Source organism: Nanorana parkeri, unplaced genomic scaffold, assembly GCF_000935625.1.
Source record: "Nanorana parkeri isolate BGI_ZX_2015 unplaced genomic scaffold, ASM93562v1 scaffold101, whole genome shotgun sequence".
NCBI classification, from domain to species: Eukaryota; Metazoa; Chordata; class Amphibia; order Anura; family Dicroglossidae; genus Nanorana; species Nanorana parkeri.
The window spans coordinates 1341691-1361089 of NW_017306369.1; the positions used below are offsets into that span (position 1 = coordinate 1341691).

Below are 19399 nucleotides of genomic sequence, written 5' to 3' on the forward strand. Positions count from 1 at the left end.
CCATAGCAAAATTTTGTATGGGGCCCTGTGATTTCTAGTTACGCCCACCTGATAACCCAAACAGCCCACCTAAGGGTGACCCTGCAGAGCCCACCATAGATGCTCTATGGTGGACTCTGCAGGGTCTCAGGTGGGCGGTCAAGCCCTCTTACCTGTCAGCCCTGATCCTCTGCCCGCCTCCTTCTCCTCCACGATCGACTCCTCCGTCACTGGGCCTCACCCTTTCGATCGCCGGGCCCCATCCCCTCTATCGCCGGGCCCCGTCCCCTAGATCGCCGGGCCCCGCCCCCTTGATCGCCGGGCCCCGCCTCCTCTATCACTGCCAATGACGGGCCCAGCCACCTCCTGTGAAGCTGCTGGTTGTCACCAACTCAGCAGTAGCTGTGAGAAGGAACGGAGCGTTCCTCCTCACAGCCGCCAGTGACAGCCAGCAGCCTGGCTGTCCGAGCAAGATGCCATAGCGACCCAGGCGACCCGCATGGCATCAGGGAGATGTCCTGGCTGTGCCCCGCCGTGCCTCGGGCCCCATAGTGGCCGCCTGGGTCACTATGGTGATTGTTACGCCACTGCTGGTCAATGAAGTTCATTGCTGCAGCCAGATAGAGTGAAAACTAGGATCAAGTCTGAAGTACTTCTACATAAAAGGGATGAATTCATCATTGGATTAAATTCTCATAGTTTTACTTTTTCAACCACCTGCTCCTATGTAGCTTACCGTGTATTTTTTTTCACAGCTATTTTTACAATTTGTGAAATTAATTTTTAATTGACTTTTCAATGAGCCAAGCTTTCCATCCTTTATACAGTAATTACTTTTGGAAAGACTTTGTTATCATAAATCTTATGTAATCCCTGGTCAGGACACTATCTGCAAGGAGTCTGCACGTTCTCCCTCTGCTTTCATGGGTTTCCTCCTTCACTCCAAAGACATGGTGGAAGGCTAATTGCCTCCTTTACAAATTGGCCCCAGTATATATGTGAGATAGGGACCTAAGATTATAAGGCTCCTTGAGAACAGGGACTGATGTGAATGTGCACTATGTAAAGTGCTGTGTAAATTGTCGGCACTATATAAATACCTGTAATATATAAATAAATACAAATATAATCAATGCGTTTTGAAAGGGTAAACACGTGGTTTGCAATCCCTGATTTTAAGTGTTTTTTTTCATTGTCCTTTATTGATGCTCGAACTCCAGGCAGCTGGAAACATCGAACAGCGCCTTACATTTTAACAACACATGGCACTGTGGCTTACTGCAGACACTAGCCGAACAATAAACCACAGCATTTTGCATGCAGCCTGTGTGAATGAGCCCCTACTGCAGCCCACCACACATCACAATCATGCTGTTGAGTGAAAGGGGCACATAGTTACAGTTGTTTTCTATGCTCCGAAGCGGTGACTGGCATTGATCCGTCGTGGAAAAACACAGCTGTATGTGAACAAATACCAGAATTTTAATCCTTTGTACAGCAGGACTCAGACAGAGGGGGGGAAGTACTAGGGGCCCATTAGGTGACCTGCATTTACATGTTTCGATAAGAACATGCTAAGAGATGAACTGATAGTAGGTTGCTCCATCACCGTCCAGTCACCACTCCCTGCAGGGATTTCCCCCCTCCCCTCTATGATCCTCCAGTGCTGAGTGGAGGAACGAACGGGGAGGGGGCAGGCACAGCTGGTTCTGCCTCTAGATAGGCAGAGCCAGCTGTCACTCGCGCAGCTGGATGGATCACGACAGTATTGCCAGGATCTGTCCGGCCCCGGCGCTCTCATTATATCGCGGCTGCAATAGCGAGCTATATACTAAACTTTGAGTCACAGGAGGAGGTGAGTATATGCCCTCACATGACCCTTAAGAGAACTATGGGGAAAAACACTTACCCCATAGTTCTATTTTAAAGTGACTTTGCTGCTTTTTCCCTGCATGACAAAAACCACAGGTTACCTTCAAAGGGATGCTATAAAACCGCAAAAAAAATTGGTTAATCCACGGTAGAAATGTTTCTATTACATCATGGGACCTGACAGGTTACACTTACAGGAAATTTTGTGAAGTAGAGATTGCTAAACATTTCTTCATTTTCCCAAAGCATAGAAAAAGCCCCTGGAGGCAAAGGTAATCTGAAATTAAAAATCAGAAATATGAGAAACATCCGTTTGCAATAACATTACAGTTTAGAAGGTTTCATCATCGGCCCTGCCGTGCAGCATAAACACGGTTTTGTTTACATTCTGACTGTCTACACTGTAATACAGAGCAATAATACAGTGAAAAGTAGACCAGGTGCCGACCCGAGGACAGTGTCAGGGTTTGCATTCTGTTTTCCACAACTGGCTGGCTAGAGGTAGAATAGGCTGCTACTGCCAATTACAATTCCAGCCCTAAAGATCTTTTTTATCAAATCATATAGAGATCCATGAAGTTATAGTATAGTAAGACAGTGTTCAAAATTTCAAGTCCTAAGCTACTAGCCAGGCCTTAAGAGTCACTAGCCACCAGTTGCCCCACCTAACCCTTACACTGCCCCGGCCTTAACTCCGCCCCTAAGCACACCCTCTTAAATAATTTTATGATAATTCTTATCTTATGATAGTTGCCGCTTGTAAACGGCAGATTAGGGATTCCTTTAGTGTATGTGTATGGGCAGCGTGCGACCGCTTCTACTGTAAGGTCGTACGACTCTTGTCTTCCAAGCACGCTGAAAACCTGCCGAAAATTGTGCGATTTTAGGCGGGTTGGTGGCGTGGTCGGAAGACAAATGCCACACGGGCCGGTGTGCTCACTCAGCACTGCAATCATCGGAAGCCCTCCCCTCAGCGGGGAGGGCTTGCGATGATCCCAAGCACGATCTAACTCTCAGAGCCTTCATCTCTGAGAATATTTCCAACCGCACACCCCAACCAGAACCTCCAGAGCCTAAGATTAGTCCCCCTGAGCCCTTTCATGGGGAGAGGAGGGACTATCGCTCATTCATTTCAGCATGCAAACTCATGTATGACCTGAGACCGCGAACTTACGCGACTGACAAAATTAAGGTGTGCACCACCATCTCCTACCTAAGGGGGGAGCCCCGTGCGTGGGCCAACACTTTCCTGGAGAATAGACTCAGTTGACTAAAACGACCACCCGGTTCACTTGGAGCCAACAAGCCCAAGGTGCTTTCGATAACCTGAAGACCCAATTTACCAGCGCTCCCATTCTCAGACTCCCCGATCCACGGCTACAATACACTTTAGAAGTTGATGCTTCCCAACTAGCAATCGGGGCTGTCTTGTCACAAAAGGAGTCCGTTCTACTCCCATTACATCCTGTCGCATTTTATTCAAGATCTCTGACCCCAGCAGAGACCAATTACACCATTGGGGAGAAGGAGTTGTTAGCCATCAAAGCTTCCCTTGAACACTGGAGACATCTTCTGGAGGGCACTAGAAAATTTAGTTCCCTATTTATTGGGCCATTCCCCATCTCCTCGATTATCAATCAGAATGCTGTGCGCCTGGACCTGCCACCTAGTCTCGGGGTTCATCCCACTTTTCATGTCTCCTTGCTGAAACCCCGTGTCCTCGACCCATTTCCGACTCGCCGGCCGCCGCCGGCCGCTCCGGTCGAGGTCGAGGGCCAGGAGGAGTACGAAGTGGAGGCGATCCTGGACTCTAGGCGGTTTAGGAACAGGCTTCAGTATCTCATAAGATGGAAATCCTATGGACCACAGGAGGACTCCTGGGAGGATGCTGCTGGGGTCCATGCTCCTCTGCTTGTCCAACGCTTCCATCGGCGTTATAGGAGAATTGAGTGGAAATTGTAAACCCTGTAGTAAGGGATAGGGAATAACTACAAGGGATAGGGAATAGGCAGGGCTTAACTAAATCCATGCAGAAGCTGCAGCTCCTAAACCTTTTCTTCAGTAATTTAATTACCTTCCGGAGAGTGTACTGCATTATAGACATGTGCACCAGCAAAAAATTAGTTTGGATTCGGATTTTGCAATATTTCGTTTTTTGTATTCCGGTCCAAAATTAAATTTGTTTCGGAATTCGGACGAAATTCGTTTTTTACTCATTCACAAGGGGGGCGGCATCTGGGTGCCCCCTTATTTAAAGGGGTACCCCGATGCAACTAAGCTCCCTTGCCCACAGACCCTCACAACCACCGGGTCAGGGTTGTGGGGAAGATGCCCTTGTCCCCATCGGCATGGGCACACCCTCCCAATGCCGAGGGCACGTGGCCTGGTAAGGCGCAGGGAGGGGGGGCACTCGGTTGTCCCCCCCCCCTTTCCTGCCCTGCCAGAGCTCGGATCAAGGGTCTGCCTGAAGGGTCTGGTGTGAATTGGGGGGAAACCTCACGCTTTTTTTTTCATCTTCTGCAAACTACAAAAAAAAATGATTTTTTTTCTCCCTAATGTCATTTTGCTGCAATGTAATTTTGTCCATAAACGAAATTTCGACCGGACTACCGCTCAAAAAAATTCGACCGGACTACCGCTTACGAATTTCGGGAAATCGGGAATTCGGATTTGTTTGCATTCGTTTTAGCTGTAATTTTTGCATTCGTTTTAGCTGTAATTCGGAATTCGGATACATCCGCATCTCCGAATTTCCGAAATTCCATCCGAATTTCGTTTCACACCGTTTCGAAACGAATCGTACAAGTCTACTGCATTACACAAATCACTTTTATTTTATGGCATAGCTGCCAACAGTTGGAAATAATTAGAAGGGGTATTTTAAATAGCTTGAGAAAAAAAATGCTGGGCATACGGAGGTACAAAAAGTGGTCAGGAAAATTGAAGTGGGCGTGGTTTACAATGTATGGCTTGTAGTCTTACACCTTTCCCCCTTTTAAACAAAGCAGGGACTGGGGGTACACTGAGGAGAAAGTGGAAGTAAAATATGCACTTTTGTTGGTGTCAGTAGGGAAAAATAAACTCCCTATTGTTGTTAATGGGATAAAGTAAGCTCTGTGGTTGGTGTTGGTGGGAAAAAATAAGCACCATGGTTGGTGTCAGTGGAATAAAATAAGCCCTATGGTTGGTGTGATAAAGTAAGCACCATGGTTGGTGTCAGTGGAATAAAATAAGCCCTGTGGTGGGTATTGGTGGGACAAAATGTGCCCCACAGTTGGTGTTGGTGTGGTGAAATAAGTCTTATCTTATCTTGGAAGAAAATAGTGGGATAAAATAAAACTCCACATTGTTGTCGTTAGTTTAACCTCCTATTGTTGGTTTCAAAGGGATTAAATATGACCCATAGTTGGTGTCAGTGGCATTATAACTCCTATTCTTGGTGTCAGTAGGATAAAATAAACTCCACATTGTTGTTGTCAGTGATAACAAAACTAACATCTTTGGTGTGAGTGGGAGCAAAATTAATGCAAATCATTAGTGTCAATAAGTGCAAAATTAACCCTAAATTGTTGGTTTTAGTGGTATAAAATAAGTGTCATTGTGATAAAAAAATAAGACCCATACTGTTGGTGTCAGTGGGAGCAAAATTAACCCCAAATCCTTGGTGTCGGTGGTAGCCAATAGTTTGCATCAGTGCAAGCAAAATTAGTCGTTAGTGTAAGTGATAGCAGAATTAGCAAAAAATCTATGGTTTCAGTGGGAGGAAGAATAAGCACTGGTGTTCTGTGTATTGTATTTTATATATTTTCACAGAATGCCAGGCGTTCTGTGAATGGACATGGAAATCCATCCACCTCTCTGCTCGATCATTTACTGAACACCTTGCATTCAGTGAAAGTAATACAAGGAGTTTTGTGATTGGGCGAGAGGGGCAGAAGGAAAAGGCAAACAATGGGAGCCCTTCACGGATGCAGATGCTGCTGTAAACCTCCACAACGCCAGAAAATCACTTTGTCTAGCAACTGGCATCCCTGGAGGGAGGATTGGAAAGTAAGCAGCAGCCATTCACACAAAGGATATAGTCCATTACAGGTAAATTGTGTGATATGGTCAATAGAAAGAAAAAAAAACAGCTTAAAATGTTTGCATTTTCAAACACTTCCTCCGGTTTCATCAAACCTGAATCTGACATTTTTGTCAGTGGGTATTTGTTTTTCCTTGCCTGTAAAACTTTTCCAGAGGACCGGCAATGAGTGCCAATATACATTCAGCAGGAACAATTTTTATTACTGCCATTAACAGTCGTGTGAGTGAAAGCCAAACAAGCACTTGCAAGAAAAAAAAGCCAGCAAATAATACAAAGCCTTTAATATCCCAGAGAGACTACGATTGATGGAACTGCTAGGACAATACTTACTGACGCAAATGCTTGAAAAATCATAGTGTGTATGAAATGTTTCTAGTGCTGGGTGATTACAGAATGGCATTTCAATTACACAATGTCCATGTCCTGTGCCGGAAATAAGCCAAGGGGATTTTATTTTTTGGTTTGTAGAAACAACACCGATTGCAGGAAATTGTTAAAGCAATACTATGATTTACTGAATTGCTACTACACAACAACATGTAACTACTAAGGATTAGTGATCCCCATCCCTTAAAGTTTGCAACACAAAGGTTCCTATGCAAAGTTTTCATTTCTGTCATATAACAGCAAGTCGCATTGGATTTAATAAGTTTTTTATATACCAATGAATAGAAATAGAGTCTTTCACGTGAGAGTGAAAACAGATCTCTGCAAAGTAATTCAAATTATACTGCAGCCAGGTATTTATTTTTTTTAAATTAAACCCCCTTCAAATCAGCATTTATTGGATGATTCAAGTCTGTGTGAAGAAGTCATTATCTGCTTTGAATACTTGCACACTGCAATTATTCCAAATGCTCATTGCAAAACTGCCTGGTTGCATTAGGATTATATGTGAAAAGCCCTTTTTTAAACGTGTGTATGTATGAGCCTGATGAAGGGGACCCCTTGAGGCACCGAAAGCGCTTGCATTGAATGGCAATTTGCCATTAAATGGATTATTGATTTACTACTATGGTGTGCTGGTGACATTTTATTTTCTATGTATATATATATATATATTCCGCCATTGGGCGCTCAACTTCCTGCACTTTGCCTGTGTATGTTCACATGCACATTTCCATATGTGTTTCTTCCTTATCAGACCCCTTCAGTACAGAAAAAGTGACCTGACAAATGCTACAGATTTCCTGTTGTGAGCTTTTCTGGACTTAAATGGCATCAGACTTACCCAGTCTTTTGCTGAAATACAGAATACTTTCTTACCCTCTTTTCATCTCCACAACATAGTGCGGAGGTGTTTTGTGGTCCAAGGGAAAAACTGGTAGGTAAACACAAGCAGGACACAGGACCGGTTTGGATTTCTAACAGGATCACCAGGTATTATATTGCACTTAACGGATTTAACAAAAAAACATTTCAATGCAATATCTAATAGACCAAAAGGGAGCAAATAAAAGAAGTTCATTGTTAGGGTTTACATGAACTTTAACTAATCATGTAATGATATGACTTTGGAAAAGAAATGGCTTTAGGTGAGTCATATCAAAGTGGGTGTATACTTGCAATCAGTTTTGTTTTTCATTGTAGTGACTATTCAGTAAATCACTTTGCAGATATCTGTTTTTACTTCACCTCAGTCTATTTCTGTTGACCAATGTCAGAAAAGCAAATCGAGATCCACTGTGATTTAATTTTATACTACAATAAGGCATGGAAATCCTCTAAGGTGGTGAATACATTTCATAGGAACAGTATGGTTTGCTTGAAGCAGACACTCACAGGTATTGAAGGATCCATATCTTAATTTGTGCCAATTTGCTATCACTTATTTGTTTGCTGCAATACTGGCACACCATCCCATTATCCCTAGCATCATCGCCGACCCCAGAAACACCTAACCTGCAGCAGCCAAACAAGCAGGGGTGAAGTGAATATCTGCTAGTATGATCAGGCTTCCCTTTCACGAGTTTTGGACTAGCATCAGGGTACCTGTGCATTTGCCAGATTGCTTAAAGTGGAGCATATAAGGCATGGTCTTCCTTTTTTAATTTTTTTACACCAATTTTTCATCTAAGAACATTTGCAGTATGTTCTCAAGTGCTTCTGAAATTGATTTGCCTTTAAGCTGCCAGATTCACATCATCTTGTATAGGGAAGAAAAGCTTGTATTGGGAATTTCTGAGACTCATACTATCACCAGAATCCCTGTGTTTTTGTGTAATTGCTCCCAGAAGAGACCCAAGTCTCACAGGTGTTTGGTGGAACTTCTTCCAAGGCACATAAATGTCATTCAACTGTGAAAAATGTAACATTAAATGGATTTAAAAGAGATTTTTCCCTCTGACAAATATGAAGTGCATGATAAGAAATGGTATCAACATTGGCCTAATAAAAACATATACACCCACACTAGCGTACACATTAAATGCAAAGTGAAAGGGATTAAAGCTCGTTCAGCTATGGTTAACAAAAAGTGTTTGTATATTTGACTCTTGTGATTATTCAGTATATGTGCATCGTGTCAAAAACTAAGCTCTAGATAAATACACGTACATATACAGGGAACGGTTTCATCTGCCAAAGGATCTAGAATTCTCTGCGGCCACCCCCGGCAGACATCACAGCTACATCCCTGACCTGGTTTAAAGTAGACCTAGCATCAGATATTTATTCAAGTCTATGCACGCTCAATGATGTGTAAGCATAACACATGCAGGTATTTACTACCGTTTGCAGAAATCACAGAACTTCCCCTGACAATGTATTCATCTGCTTTTCTCTCCAGAAGATGGGTACCATTTTTGTTGAGGTGTTATATAGGGTCACAAATGTAATTTAATTCCCGGAATTATTTCTTGGCTCAGAAGACACAATAAATCCTGGTGCCTGTGCAGTTCTTGGCAGTGTTCTCTAATATCGGATGCAGTTTCACCCTCCTGCTGCAGCCTCTTACCTTGAGACTTGCTATACAATTACATTTACAGTCTAAAGCTGGCCATACACTGGTTGAATGTTGGCTTCTGCTTGCAGCAGAGATTACCTCAACCAAGGAAAGTCACTTGTTTGGAGCTCAAGCACTGTTTTATAATAAAAGGTAGAGCTTTTTTGAAAAGGATAGGGCTAATTTATTATATGTCATGTCAGGAACGTGTTTATATGGTAAAATAATTAAGAGGTATACTTTAATAAACACCCTCAGATTGCCGACTGCACAAACATCAGAAGCATACGGATGCCATCTTTTACATTGCTCTGTCCTCTCCACCTGTCAGCATATTCACTGTGAGCACATGTGAACTGCAAGCCTGACTGGCTTCTTTTGCTGGTCCTCTCTCTCCTAGTCTGAGTGCTGCTGCACAATTACAAGAGGCTGATAAGAAACTCTGGTACCTTAACCAGCCACATTTAAAATACATTTAATTGGCTTTATGTCTGCCTAAAATTCACCTTTAAACAAGGTAATAGATGGCAATCAATGTAACCACAATAGCTATACAATAGTTTTACAACAGAGCACAATACATTGATTCACCTAAAGGTGTTTTAAAGTTTTTTTCTTGCTTCAGCAAACAGGAAAATCTTTGAGTGGGGCAGTCTACCGAAGTCAATGTGTCCATGGAGCCAAGATAAACTTCATATTGATTAATGTCAAGTATTTAGAGGACGCCAGAGTTTTTAGAGCGTGTTCCACTTAGTATGCAGATCCTCTAAAGTAAATAACTTCTACACTGCAAAGTATTTCCAACATTTACTAACATTAACTGGCTACTTGTTTAAATTTAGGATTATGGAAAGGTTTGCAAACACAAGGAGGACAAAAACAACCAAGTCAAAATGCACAACACTTACTTTACAACAATATTTCCCAGTGTGTTTGGCTTGACTTCTTGCATGTGGCTATCCAATATTTTTACTGTAAATAAAAAGAACAGGAATATTACTTGAGTTGCTTTTTTTGTGGACTTCGCACAATTTACATTGAAAATCCTGCATATAAAATGACCAACACTAAATGCTGACAATGCACTTTTTGAAGCAACGTGGCAGATTTAGGCATTTGCTTGTAATAATTACAATGTGTATTTGCAAGTAATAGATATTGACTGAAGTTCCACATCAGTGATCATCTCCTGCGATGTCCCCGCCATGTGCCGGACAGCAAATTTCACACACATCAACAGAGCTGTCGCATCATTCTGGCTAAAAGTGGCAGGGTGGGGCATTGCTGGCCCTACTGGCCTGGGCTTGTCACGTATGCAACAATGCAACAGAGACCTTACCATGAAAAAAATTCATAGATACAACAAACATATTGAAGCCATAGTCTTGTTTTTATTCCACCTTTTTATGTTTTACTTTTTCAAGGCTAATCAGTATTAACCATGTCTGACCCAATATTTGCTGTACACACATACCATACATAAAACTAATGGGGAAAAAAATCCTGCAAGGGTTAAAATGCTCATTTTCATCTAGGTTTTAAACCTCAGACAGGTCCTTCCAAAGTCTCTCCCCCTCCACTGCAGCTGTCTAAGGTCCTGTAAATCATCACGTCTATGCACAGTGTATAGACATGAGAACTCCGAGGAAGATGCTGCAGGGAGGGGGTGACAGGCTGGAGGGAGCTCTGTGACTGCTGGCTGGCTCGGTGCTTCGGGTGAGTATAACTTTGCTATTTTAGCACCTAGACACAAACCAGCACTTAACCATTGCAGTGGGGTGGTAGTCCCACTGCAAGAGTTAATTCAACTATCCTGGAGTTCTTCTTTAATCCTTTGACTGCAATCCCTATGCCTCCTACAGTAGTTTTTCACTTACAATAAACACCAAAATAAGAGGTTATATTTACATGGCCCACTTTTGTTTGGGGGCACCACAATTTTAATTATACAATAATGGCCCTGCCACTAACTAAAATCCCTAACAGCAGCTGTGCTAAAATAGTAAAACCATTGAAAGAAATTATCCCAATATTGCACTGCGCTTAATCAAACAAAACTATATTATATACATAAATCATAAACATATACACCATATTGCATGTATATTATAGGAGTCCCACACAATATACTTTGAATTTAAGTGTCAGAAAGTTCTTAAAATGTTCAAAAAGTATCCAAAGTGCTCCAAACCCCTCCTTTGTGCTCTGTTTCCCTCAATAAAAAAAACACAATATTAACACTATTTCTTTTTGGTTAATATTATTCATTTCATTACTAAAAATTCTGACAATACTGTCTGGATCCACCCAGCTGCGTGAGTGACAGCTGGCTCTGCCTATCTGGAGGCATAGCCAGCTGTACCCGCCCCCTCCCCCGTCCGTTCAACCAGTCAGGGCTGGAGGATCGGACAGGCGAGGGGGGGAATCCCTACAGGGAGCCGTGACTGACAGTCACGGATCTCTGCAGGGACAGGATCGAGAAGTGAGCGAACACCGGTATGTGTTCTATCACTTCCCGATCTATTGAGCCGACGTGTGACAGTTTCATTGTCACACGTCGGCTCGAACTATGAGGCTTAGTGATTTTCACTCGCCTCATAGTTCTCCTTTAAAGAAGGTTCTGTTGTAGGGGGAAAATTTCAAGATGTGCCACATTTTTTTTTCTTTTATATAAACTTTCTACAACTTATAAAGCTACCATGTACCATGAGCTGTATGTAAACTCACATTTATCAGGGGTTATAAGGGGTTTCCTCGAGAATTGAAAACTATTTTAAGTATTACTCTGGGGTAAAAAGGTTGGCAAAAGCTGTTCTACTAGGCAGCAAATGCAGTAAGGCAGGGCTCAAAATTTCAAGTCCTGAGCTACTAGCCAGGCCTTAAGAGTTACTCGCCACCAGTTGCCCCACCTGACCCCTACCGTGCCCCGCCCTTAACTCCGCCAGGTCAGTGGTGTGACACAGAGAACAGAGATCAGTAACAATGCAGAGTGCAGAGGCCAGTGGTGTGATGCAGAGTACAGAGGCCAGAGTTGAGCCCTGCAGTAAGGGATACATCATGGCATTCAAAGGGTTGAAACAAGCATATATCTGCTCGTTCTGCTTGTGAATCTAAAAGTATGAAAGGTTTTTATGGCAATCCACTCATTTACACTTCTGCATATATTCAATTTATACTTTTCTCAAAAATGTAGGCAAACATTTTGACAAAAACTTGTACAATTACCATGGATGTAATGAATTAACAATACAATCTAAGGTGCAAGTCTAAAGGCAGCATTGGTAGATCTTCACAAACCATGACAAATTTAAACATAATTTAGATTTTGTTAAAATATTTTTTTTACAACCCTGTTATATCTATACTTCAGGCCTACTAATATTTTAAATAAGTGTATTAACAAATTTTAGATCTACAAAAGCACCACTAGATGGCCCTAAAATATTTCAATTATTATATAAAATAGTAAGTTAAAAGCAATATAGATTATGATATTTCTGGCCAGGCCTATTAATTATTTTTTTGATTCAGAATGATTCACCCTTGTTCCTTTGTCTGTGTGACATTTTAAAACTAAATTTAAATGTAAAACTAACAGCTCTGAGCAATGATGGATCAAGTGTACCTTGAGCTCCAGACTGTTATCAGTTCATGCCCACCCCTTCCCCTAAAAAACACACAATTCAGGTGCCTAAAGGAAGAGTTTAAACAGATACATTTATTTTGCTGGGAAGATCTATAAATAAGAAAGAAACTTGTAAAAGGGCTTTCCTCTAAATTATAAAAAGAAACCATCGGTAAAATTATAGCACAATTGAAGTGAACCTGTTTTTTGCCCATGCATGGTGCAATCATAATAGTGACACTAATAAATTAAAATGTATAGCCACCACAGAAGTTGTAGCAACATGGAGAAGAGCAGACCCTTCTGAAGTTTTAAATCAGAAAAAAAGAAGGGTAGTGGGAGATGAAGAGAACTATGAAAAATTAGCAAGTGATCCAACAAGTAATTATAAAAAGGAATTAGGGAGATTATTAAAAGATGGGTGGAAACAGGGAATTTTAAATTTAAAAAAAAAGAGAAGTGTACAGATATTTGTCAGGTCCTCTCTGGAGAAATTCTGGACAGCCATGGATAACAATAAATAAGGAATAAAATTCAGAAAAAACAGTAGTGAACAAGGGGTCCAGTTTTTGGACTTTTATATGTTTATTCACCAGGGGGAGATATGCACAAAAACATTTTTTTAAATGACAGACCGCAATAGTTATATACCCACTAACAGTTGCAATCATCCTTATTGGATCACTGGTGTTCCGAAGGGACAACTTACGAAAATTAGGGGGAACTGTACTATAAATAAGGATTTTGAGGAACAGGCTACAAATATTGAAAATAGATTCATAGAAAAAGGGTATAAAAAAAGATAATATAGAGAAAATAAAAATATGTGAAGGAGATAGAGTGGACTTGCTGAAAGTAAAGAAAAGAGAAAGGATTATGCCATCTTCTTCATTACAGATTATTCCACACAGTACAAAGAAATAAAAAGAATTGTGGGCAAACATTGGAGTATTTTAATGAAAGACAGGACACTTGGGCCTAGATTACCGAGAAAACCAAACATCATATATAGAAAATCCCTTATATTAAAAGAAAAATTAGTACACAACGTTATAGAATCCCCAAAGAAACCTATTATGTTATTTGACGGAATAGGAATCTATCCGTGTGGTAGGTGTACGGTGTGTCAAATAACCCATCAGTGAAAGAAAATAACTCAATTTAAATAAAATACGAATAATAAAGTTTTTGATATAAAAGAATGTATTTCTTGTAGTACAACACATGTCACATACTTGCTCTAATGCCCATGTGGCCAGAAGTATGTGGGGAGAACTACAAGACAAGACAACTTAGAATACGCAAACAGGAACATGTCAATAATATAAAAAATGGCTTTACCCAGCATAGCGTATTTAAACATTTCAAGTTACATCACAATAAGGATCCAAGAGGTCCTTATTGTGGATCCTGTGGATTTGATAGAGCAATGAGATAATAGAGAGGTAATTTAAAAAGAGAAATATCACAGAGAGAAACTAAATGGATATCTGTTGGACACTATGTACCCAAAAGGCTTCAATATTAAATTAGACCTTAATTGCTTTCCGAGTAATTATTGATCAGCATTATTATGTAAATGTAATGGTTTTATTGGTGTATTTAGATAATTATATATATGGTGATTTTTTTATGATAATATTTATGTATACCCCCTTGGTATAAATCCATTGAAGAATGTAGACTATATACTCTCATCCGTTAATCAAAAAATATGAGAGTTTTATTTTCCAAAATAGTGGGTGTATATATTACAAAGAATGTATATATTTTAGCCCTGATAGATTAATTATTCGATATTAACTAGGCTTTATATTATGGTAATTGTGTAATTTTTACTGATTTAAAATATGTTGGTATTAATTGAAGGTTATTTAGCCATTTATTATATATCCACCATCTTTGTGTATAATGACTGCTATTTTAGTAATAATACTTCTTACTATGTTGATGACTATAACTCATTATTAATACTCCATTTCTGTATAATAGATTTTGATGATTGTATGTAAGTAGTGAGACATCTAGTGGCTTATTAAGGTATAGCTAACCTTAAAAATGGTGCTTTAGTTCTGAAATGTGTTTCCCATTATGAATATAATCCTAGTGACATCTAGTAGATAAAATCAGTATCGCAAGTCTTGATTTAAGGGAGAACAGGAAGCTTGTGTAAACACCGTCATCGGAAGTGAAACGTTACAGTGGGCGAGACCACACAGGCCTCAGGAGCAAACAGAGCGGATGAGCGTTTTCTGGATGGTTTTAAAATGATACTTTTTACTTCATCTGTAAGTGTTTTTACTAATATTGAAGAAAACGTTTTGATATACTGATCTATAAAAGATGCACAGCGCTAAATATTCAACCTTCAAACAAATAATAACAATAGCAAAAGAGGTGCCTTTGTTAAGCACCAATATAAAGTAAGTACTGAATAAAGTGCTTCTGGAAATTCTGATCATTCTAAAAATGAATAATTAATCAGTGTGTTATTTCAATTAATAGTTAATAACATATAAACATTTTTGCCATATATAAAGTGCAAGGGTTCAAATAAATTGTGATCTCATATCTAACTGCTCCAAAGTCCTTCTTGGTCTGAGGTAAAGATCCCTCTAAAAATGTACTATTTAACTACCAAACATGTTATACAGAACACAAGAAAACGGCATTGGGGCATGTGAAGTAGAAGACAGAAATAAAATACACAGAAAAAAAAATGCTTTTATAAATAAAGGCAACTAATTTTAATCTATGAAAATGGTTGCTACCATTTATGTGTTTATTTAGAATTTAAAGCCCTATTCCATGTTGCCCTAACCCCCCTCAGTCCCTCCACCCACCCTGCACCCATTTTAAAAATATATAAGGCATACATACTTTGATTTCAAGTATCTTCATGCCAGTCATGTGACAAGAAGGGTCCTTCCTCTTCCTCAGCATTGGTTTTGTGCAGTTCTTACTGCTGCATAAAGCAGCTCTCATGCTGTGACATGAAATACTCATTCTATGCAGCAACATGCGAGAGCTTCATAGGCTTCATGATGATGCACCTCCAGGTGATTTGACAGCCTGTTCTCACAGGAAGTGGGCTAATGAGACAGCACATGATACAGCCTAGATTGGGAGCAGCTACCAGCGACAGAGGACTGAGCATGGAAAGGGCGAGTAGCACCTTGGGGGTAGGGGGTGCTTTAAAAAAACAGCGGGGCATGCCAATCACAGCACCAATGTAGAATGGTAGGCAGAGAGTTCTGACTAAGTATGCTGTACCACTATGCTTATATCACTAGGAAGAATTTAAGTGTTTAAGAGCTTAAAAATAAAAATACATTTTAGGAGACCTGACTTTACAGTTCACGTTCACACTCACAATGTGTGATTCACAGCTTTGGGCTTCTCAGAGCAGATAATAGATGTTCTGCATATCAAATATCTTCAAAGCTGTGAACAGCACCTTCTGTATAAACTCAACACATTCTAAAGCTTTCCCACAAAGAAATACTGTATAAAAGAGACAGGGGTGTTTAAAGATAAAAGCCTCTGACATCTCATGGTTCTCCTAATATAGCATGGAGCCCAAAGTAGAAAAAAAGGCAAAAGGTACATTTTACTTTCCAAGTCCTTAGCATTTGATCTGATATGATGTATTGGCACAAAGTTTCATATAATGAAAGAAAACCTTTAAACGTTCCAAAATGAGAAAACAGAAACAAAGGAAAAAAAACCATTAATATATGATTTCAGAAACTAATGTATTCTATATTCATCTCTTACAGAGTTCATGATTTATAGCCCTAAGAAAAAGCAGCATTTATAAAAAGTGGATGTGCTTTCATCCAAACATGCTTTCTGAATGGACTCCGACCCAATTCAGCTTCGTATTTAAAGCTGGCTTACCTGAAAAATGATTTGTATTTCTGTCCATCCAGTTCTAAGCTTTACAAAGCTCTGCCAGACTGTACAACCAACCTGGTGACCTCATATTTCTCTGCTGCGATTAAGCAATAAAGCTAGGTTACCTCTTGCCCGCAGCCTGTGATTGGATAGTGAAGGAGTAGCAAAAAAACTGATGAGGCCATATCTCTCCATCTTACCTCCCGTCCACATATATGAATGGAGTACACCTTATTGGCCCCAAGTATTGCCCTTTTATCTCCAAGTCTGATTGCTGCTATACTGTGGTTTTGAAGAGGCTGACAAAAAGTTCAGGCATTTATTCTAGCTGCATTTTAATATTTTTTTTTAAATAAGCCCAACTGAAGTTTTCCAATGAACTGATAAAAAAAAAGTCAGGTTGGATACAAATATAGGTGTTAATCGGTGCAATTGGTTTAATTGTAATGCCCCTCCAGACCCAGCACACAATACCTTTGGCTTGAAGGAAGACTGAAGAACTCTGTGTGAGAGGAGTGTTTCCTCTAGAGTGGTCCGACATGCCACCTGCTTTTTTACTACAGCAACGGCGCTACCATCAGCATGGATTGCACTGCCTGCCCATTACAGCACTGTAGCATGGGGCATGCCAGACTGTTGTAGAAAGCTAAATGCTTTCACACAGAGCACTGCAGTCTTTAGCTAAATGCTCTGCTAGCCATAGACATGTTGTGCTGGGAAGGAAAACAACTATTTAAAAGTTGATTTTTTTGCATCCGATCTGACTTCATTTATGGGAAAACTACAATTGGGCTTTAAATAAATATCTGACTGCATTCAACTGTGTTTTTTCTTCTACAATATCTCCCCGGAGTTAAGCTTTAATGGTAAAGCATAGAGGAGATATAGGGTGCTACATTTTGGAATTGTCTGGCAATCATCCTCTTCATCAGTTTCTCTACCTAAGGAGTCAATGGCTTGGAACAAGTATGCAGGTCATGACTTCATAGCCTGCATACTTGTTCCAGCTTAGAAATTCACTCATGTCAAAAATAGCAGTACCCTTGCTCCTGACCCAGCAGACTGCCTGTAGCATGATGCAGGTTAGACATACAAAACAGCAAGAAATATATTCAGGTTTGCACACAAACGTACACACCACGTGTGTAATAGTAAAGAAGTTACATCTGCCTCCCTCTCCAGCTGTCTTGCAGGTGGAAACTGCAAAAAAAAAAAAGCAGTCGACTGACTGACTGTTGAAGGGATTAATTATATAAATAGGACAATATTTTAATGGTAAAGGGGACATGTGGCAGAGGAAGTAACAATTTCGTTTTTCCCTGTTGCTGTACAGCATATATTTACGCACCATTATATCCTGGAACAGGCTTCCCCGCTTGCCCTGCAGGAGGTGTCAAAGAATTCCCAAGTCCTATACAGGTTGCTGTGATAGCAGATCCAGTTTCTGCAAAACAGATTAGTTAAGATATTTATACATTTTATAAGAGTCACACAGAACAGAGCACTTCTATCCAGGTCATTTAAAAAAATAGAAAATGGTTACTTTACATAGTATTTGGGGTTGAATAAAGACATACGTCCATCAAGTCCAACCCATATAGGTCCACACATCATCTCATTCTTAGGGATACTTGTATCCCTGAATATTACGTCCCTCAAGAAATTGTCCAAACGTTTCTTGAACAAATCTACACCCTTGATTGTTACAGGGGAACCCACAACTGCTAATTATGGCTCAAGACATCATCAGCCAGAGTATAGGTATACCCAATCACTAGAATATCATAAGCTTTAACATGTTAAAGTGATTTGAAATATTTTTTTAAACTTGCAGGAGTTCATTAAAATGCTATCTGGTGATTGAGCCACGATGGTCTTTGCTGAAGGGACTTCCTATATAGGCTGGGAATGCTCTATACGTCCCCAAACTGTGCCTCTGTGTTATCACAGAGGCTTCCAAAGGAAACAAAGGGAACTTATTCTTGACACAAATCTGCCAAAGCAACATCCACTGCAGATAAAGCAAATTCAGCTTAACGGAATGCCATTAGTTGCACGGCACCACTGGACATACAAGCAGATCTGTGTGTACTTCTGGAAATGTTCTATGCTTTGTAATTAGTTGTATACGTCATACTGTATACTTCGCTCGTGAGTATGTTTTAAATGCTGGTGAAAATTCAGTGGAAGGTGGAGACACTTTGAACTATATTTTATTGTGGACAAAGTCAACGTAGAAAATGCATTACCAGGTTCAAGGTTGATATCTTTAAAAGTGCTATTGTCTTGTTATTTATCTTTCCCGAGATCAGCAGCGTTGGCCCCACTTGCTACTCTCTCCCTCCCCTCTACATTGACCTATACATGCCAAACTTGCAAGTTCATGAAAGGCTCTGGAGATTTGCTGCAGTTAAATTGTGGCTGCATTTGCAAGAACCCTAAAGTCAATGGGCAGCCTAAGGCCAACTGAAGTCATCTCAGCAGTCCCTTACTATCCATCTTATGATGATAACCACAAGAGGGAGCATTTACAAACCTGTAAATGCAAAAAATATGGACACGCAGCAAATAAACATGTGAAAAGTCAGGTCACAAATTACTATCTCAATTTAACAACTCAAAATGTGTACTTTTGCTTTAGGATGCAACTCATAGCATATAAAAGAACAAATGTAAATATTTCTATGTGACCAACATTCATGAAACCCTGCAATGTATGCATTAGCACAGGGCTCAAAATTCCAGGCCCTGAGCTACTAGCCAGGCCTTAAGAGTTACTCTCCGCAAGTTGCCCTACCTAACCCCTACCCTGCCCCGGCCGTAACTCTGCCAGGTCAGCAGTGTGACGCAAAGTACAGAGATCAGCAACAACACAGAGTGCAGAGGTCAGTAATGTACAGCACAGTGCAGAGGTCAGCAGTGCAGAGGTCAGTAATGTAACGCACAGTACAGGTTCTATAATGTAACGCACAATGTTGAGGTCAGCAGTACAGAG

The 19399-nt window shown here is 40.4% G+C and overlaps 1 protein-coding gene across 1 annotated transcript in view; it reads right to left on the bottom strand.

The window, feature by feature from the left end:
• The window catches only part of ACSS3 (acyl-CoA synthetase short-chain family member 3), a 100779-nt gene that overhangs the window by 6020 nt on the left and 75360 nt on the right, over nt 1–19399 (bottom strand). The window contains exons 11-13 of the mRNA XM_018552914.1: nt 17753–17848; nt 9791–9854; nt 2047–2128 (exon numbers count right to left, since the gene is read on the bottom strand). Of these exons, the coding sequence (XP_018408416.1) occupies nt 2047–2128; nt 9791–9854; nt 17753–17848 (242 nt within the window). The remainder of the gene's footprint in view (nt 1–2046; nt 2129–9790; nt 9855–17752; nt 17849–19399) is intronic.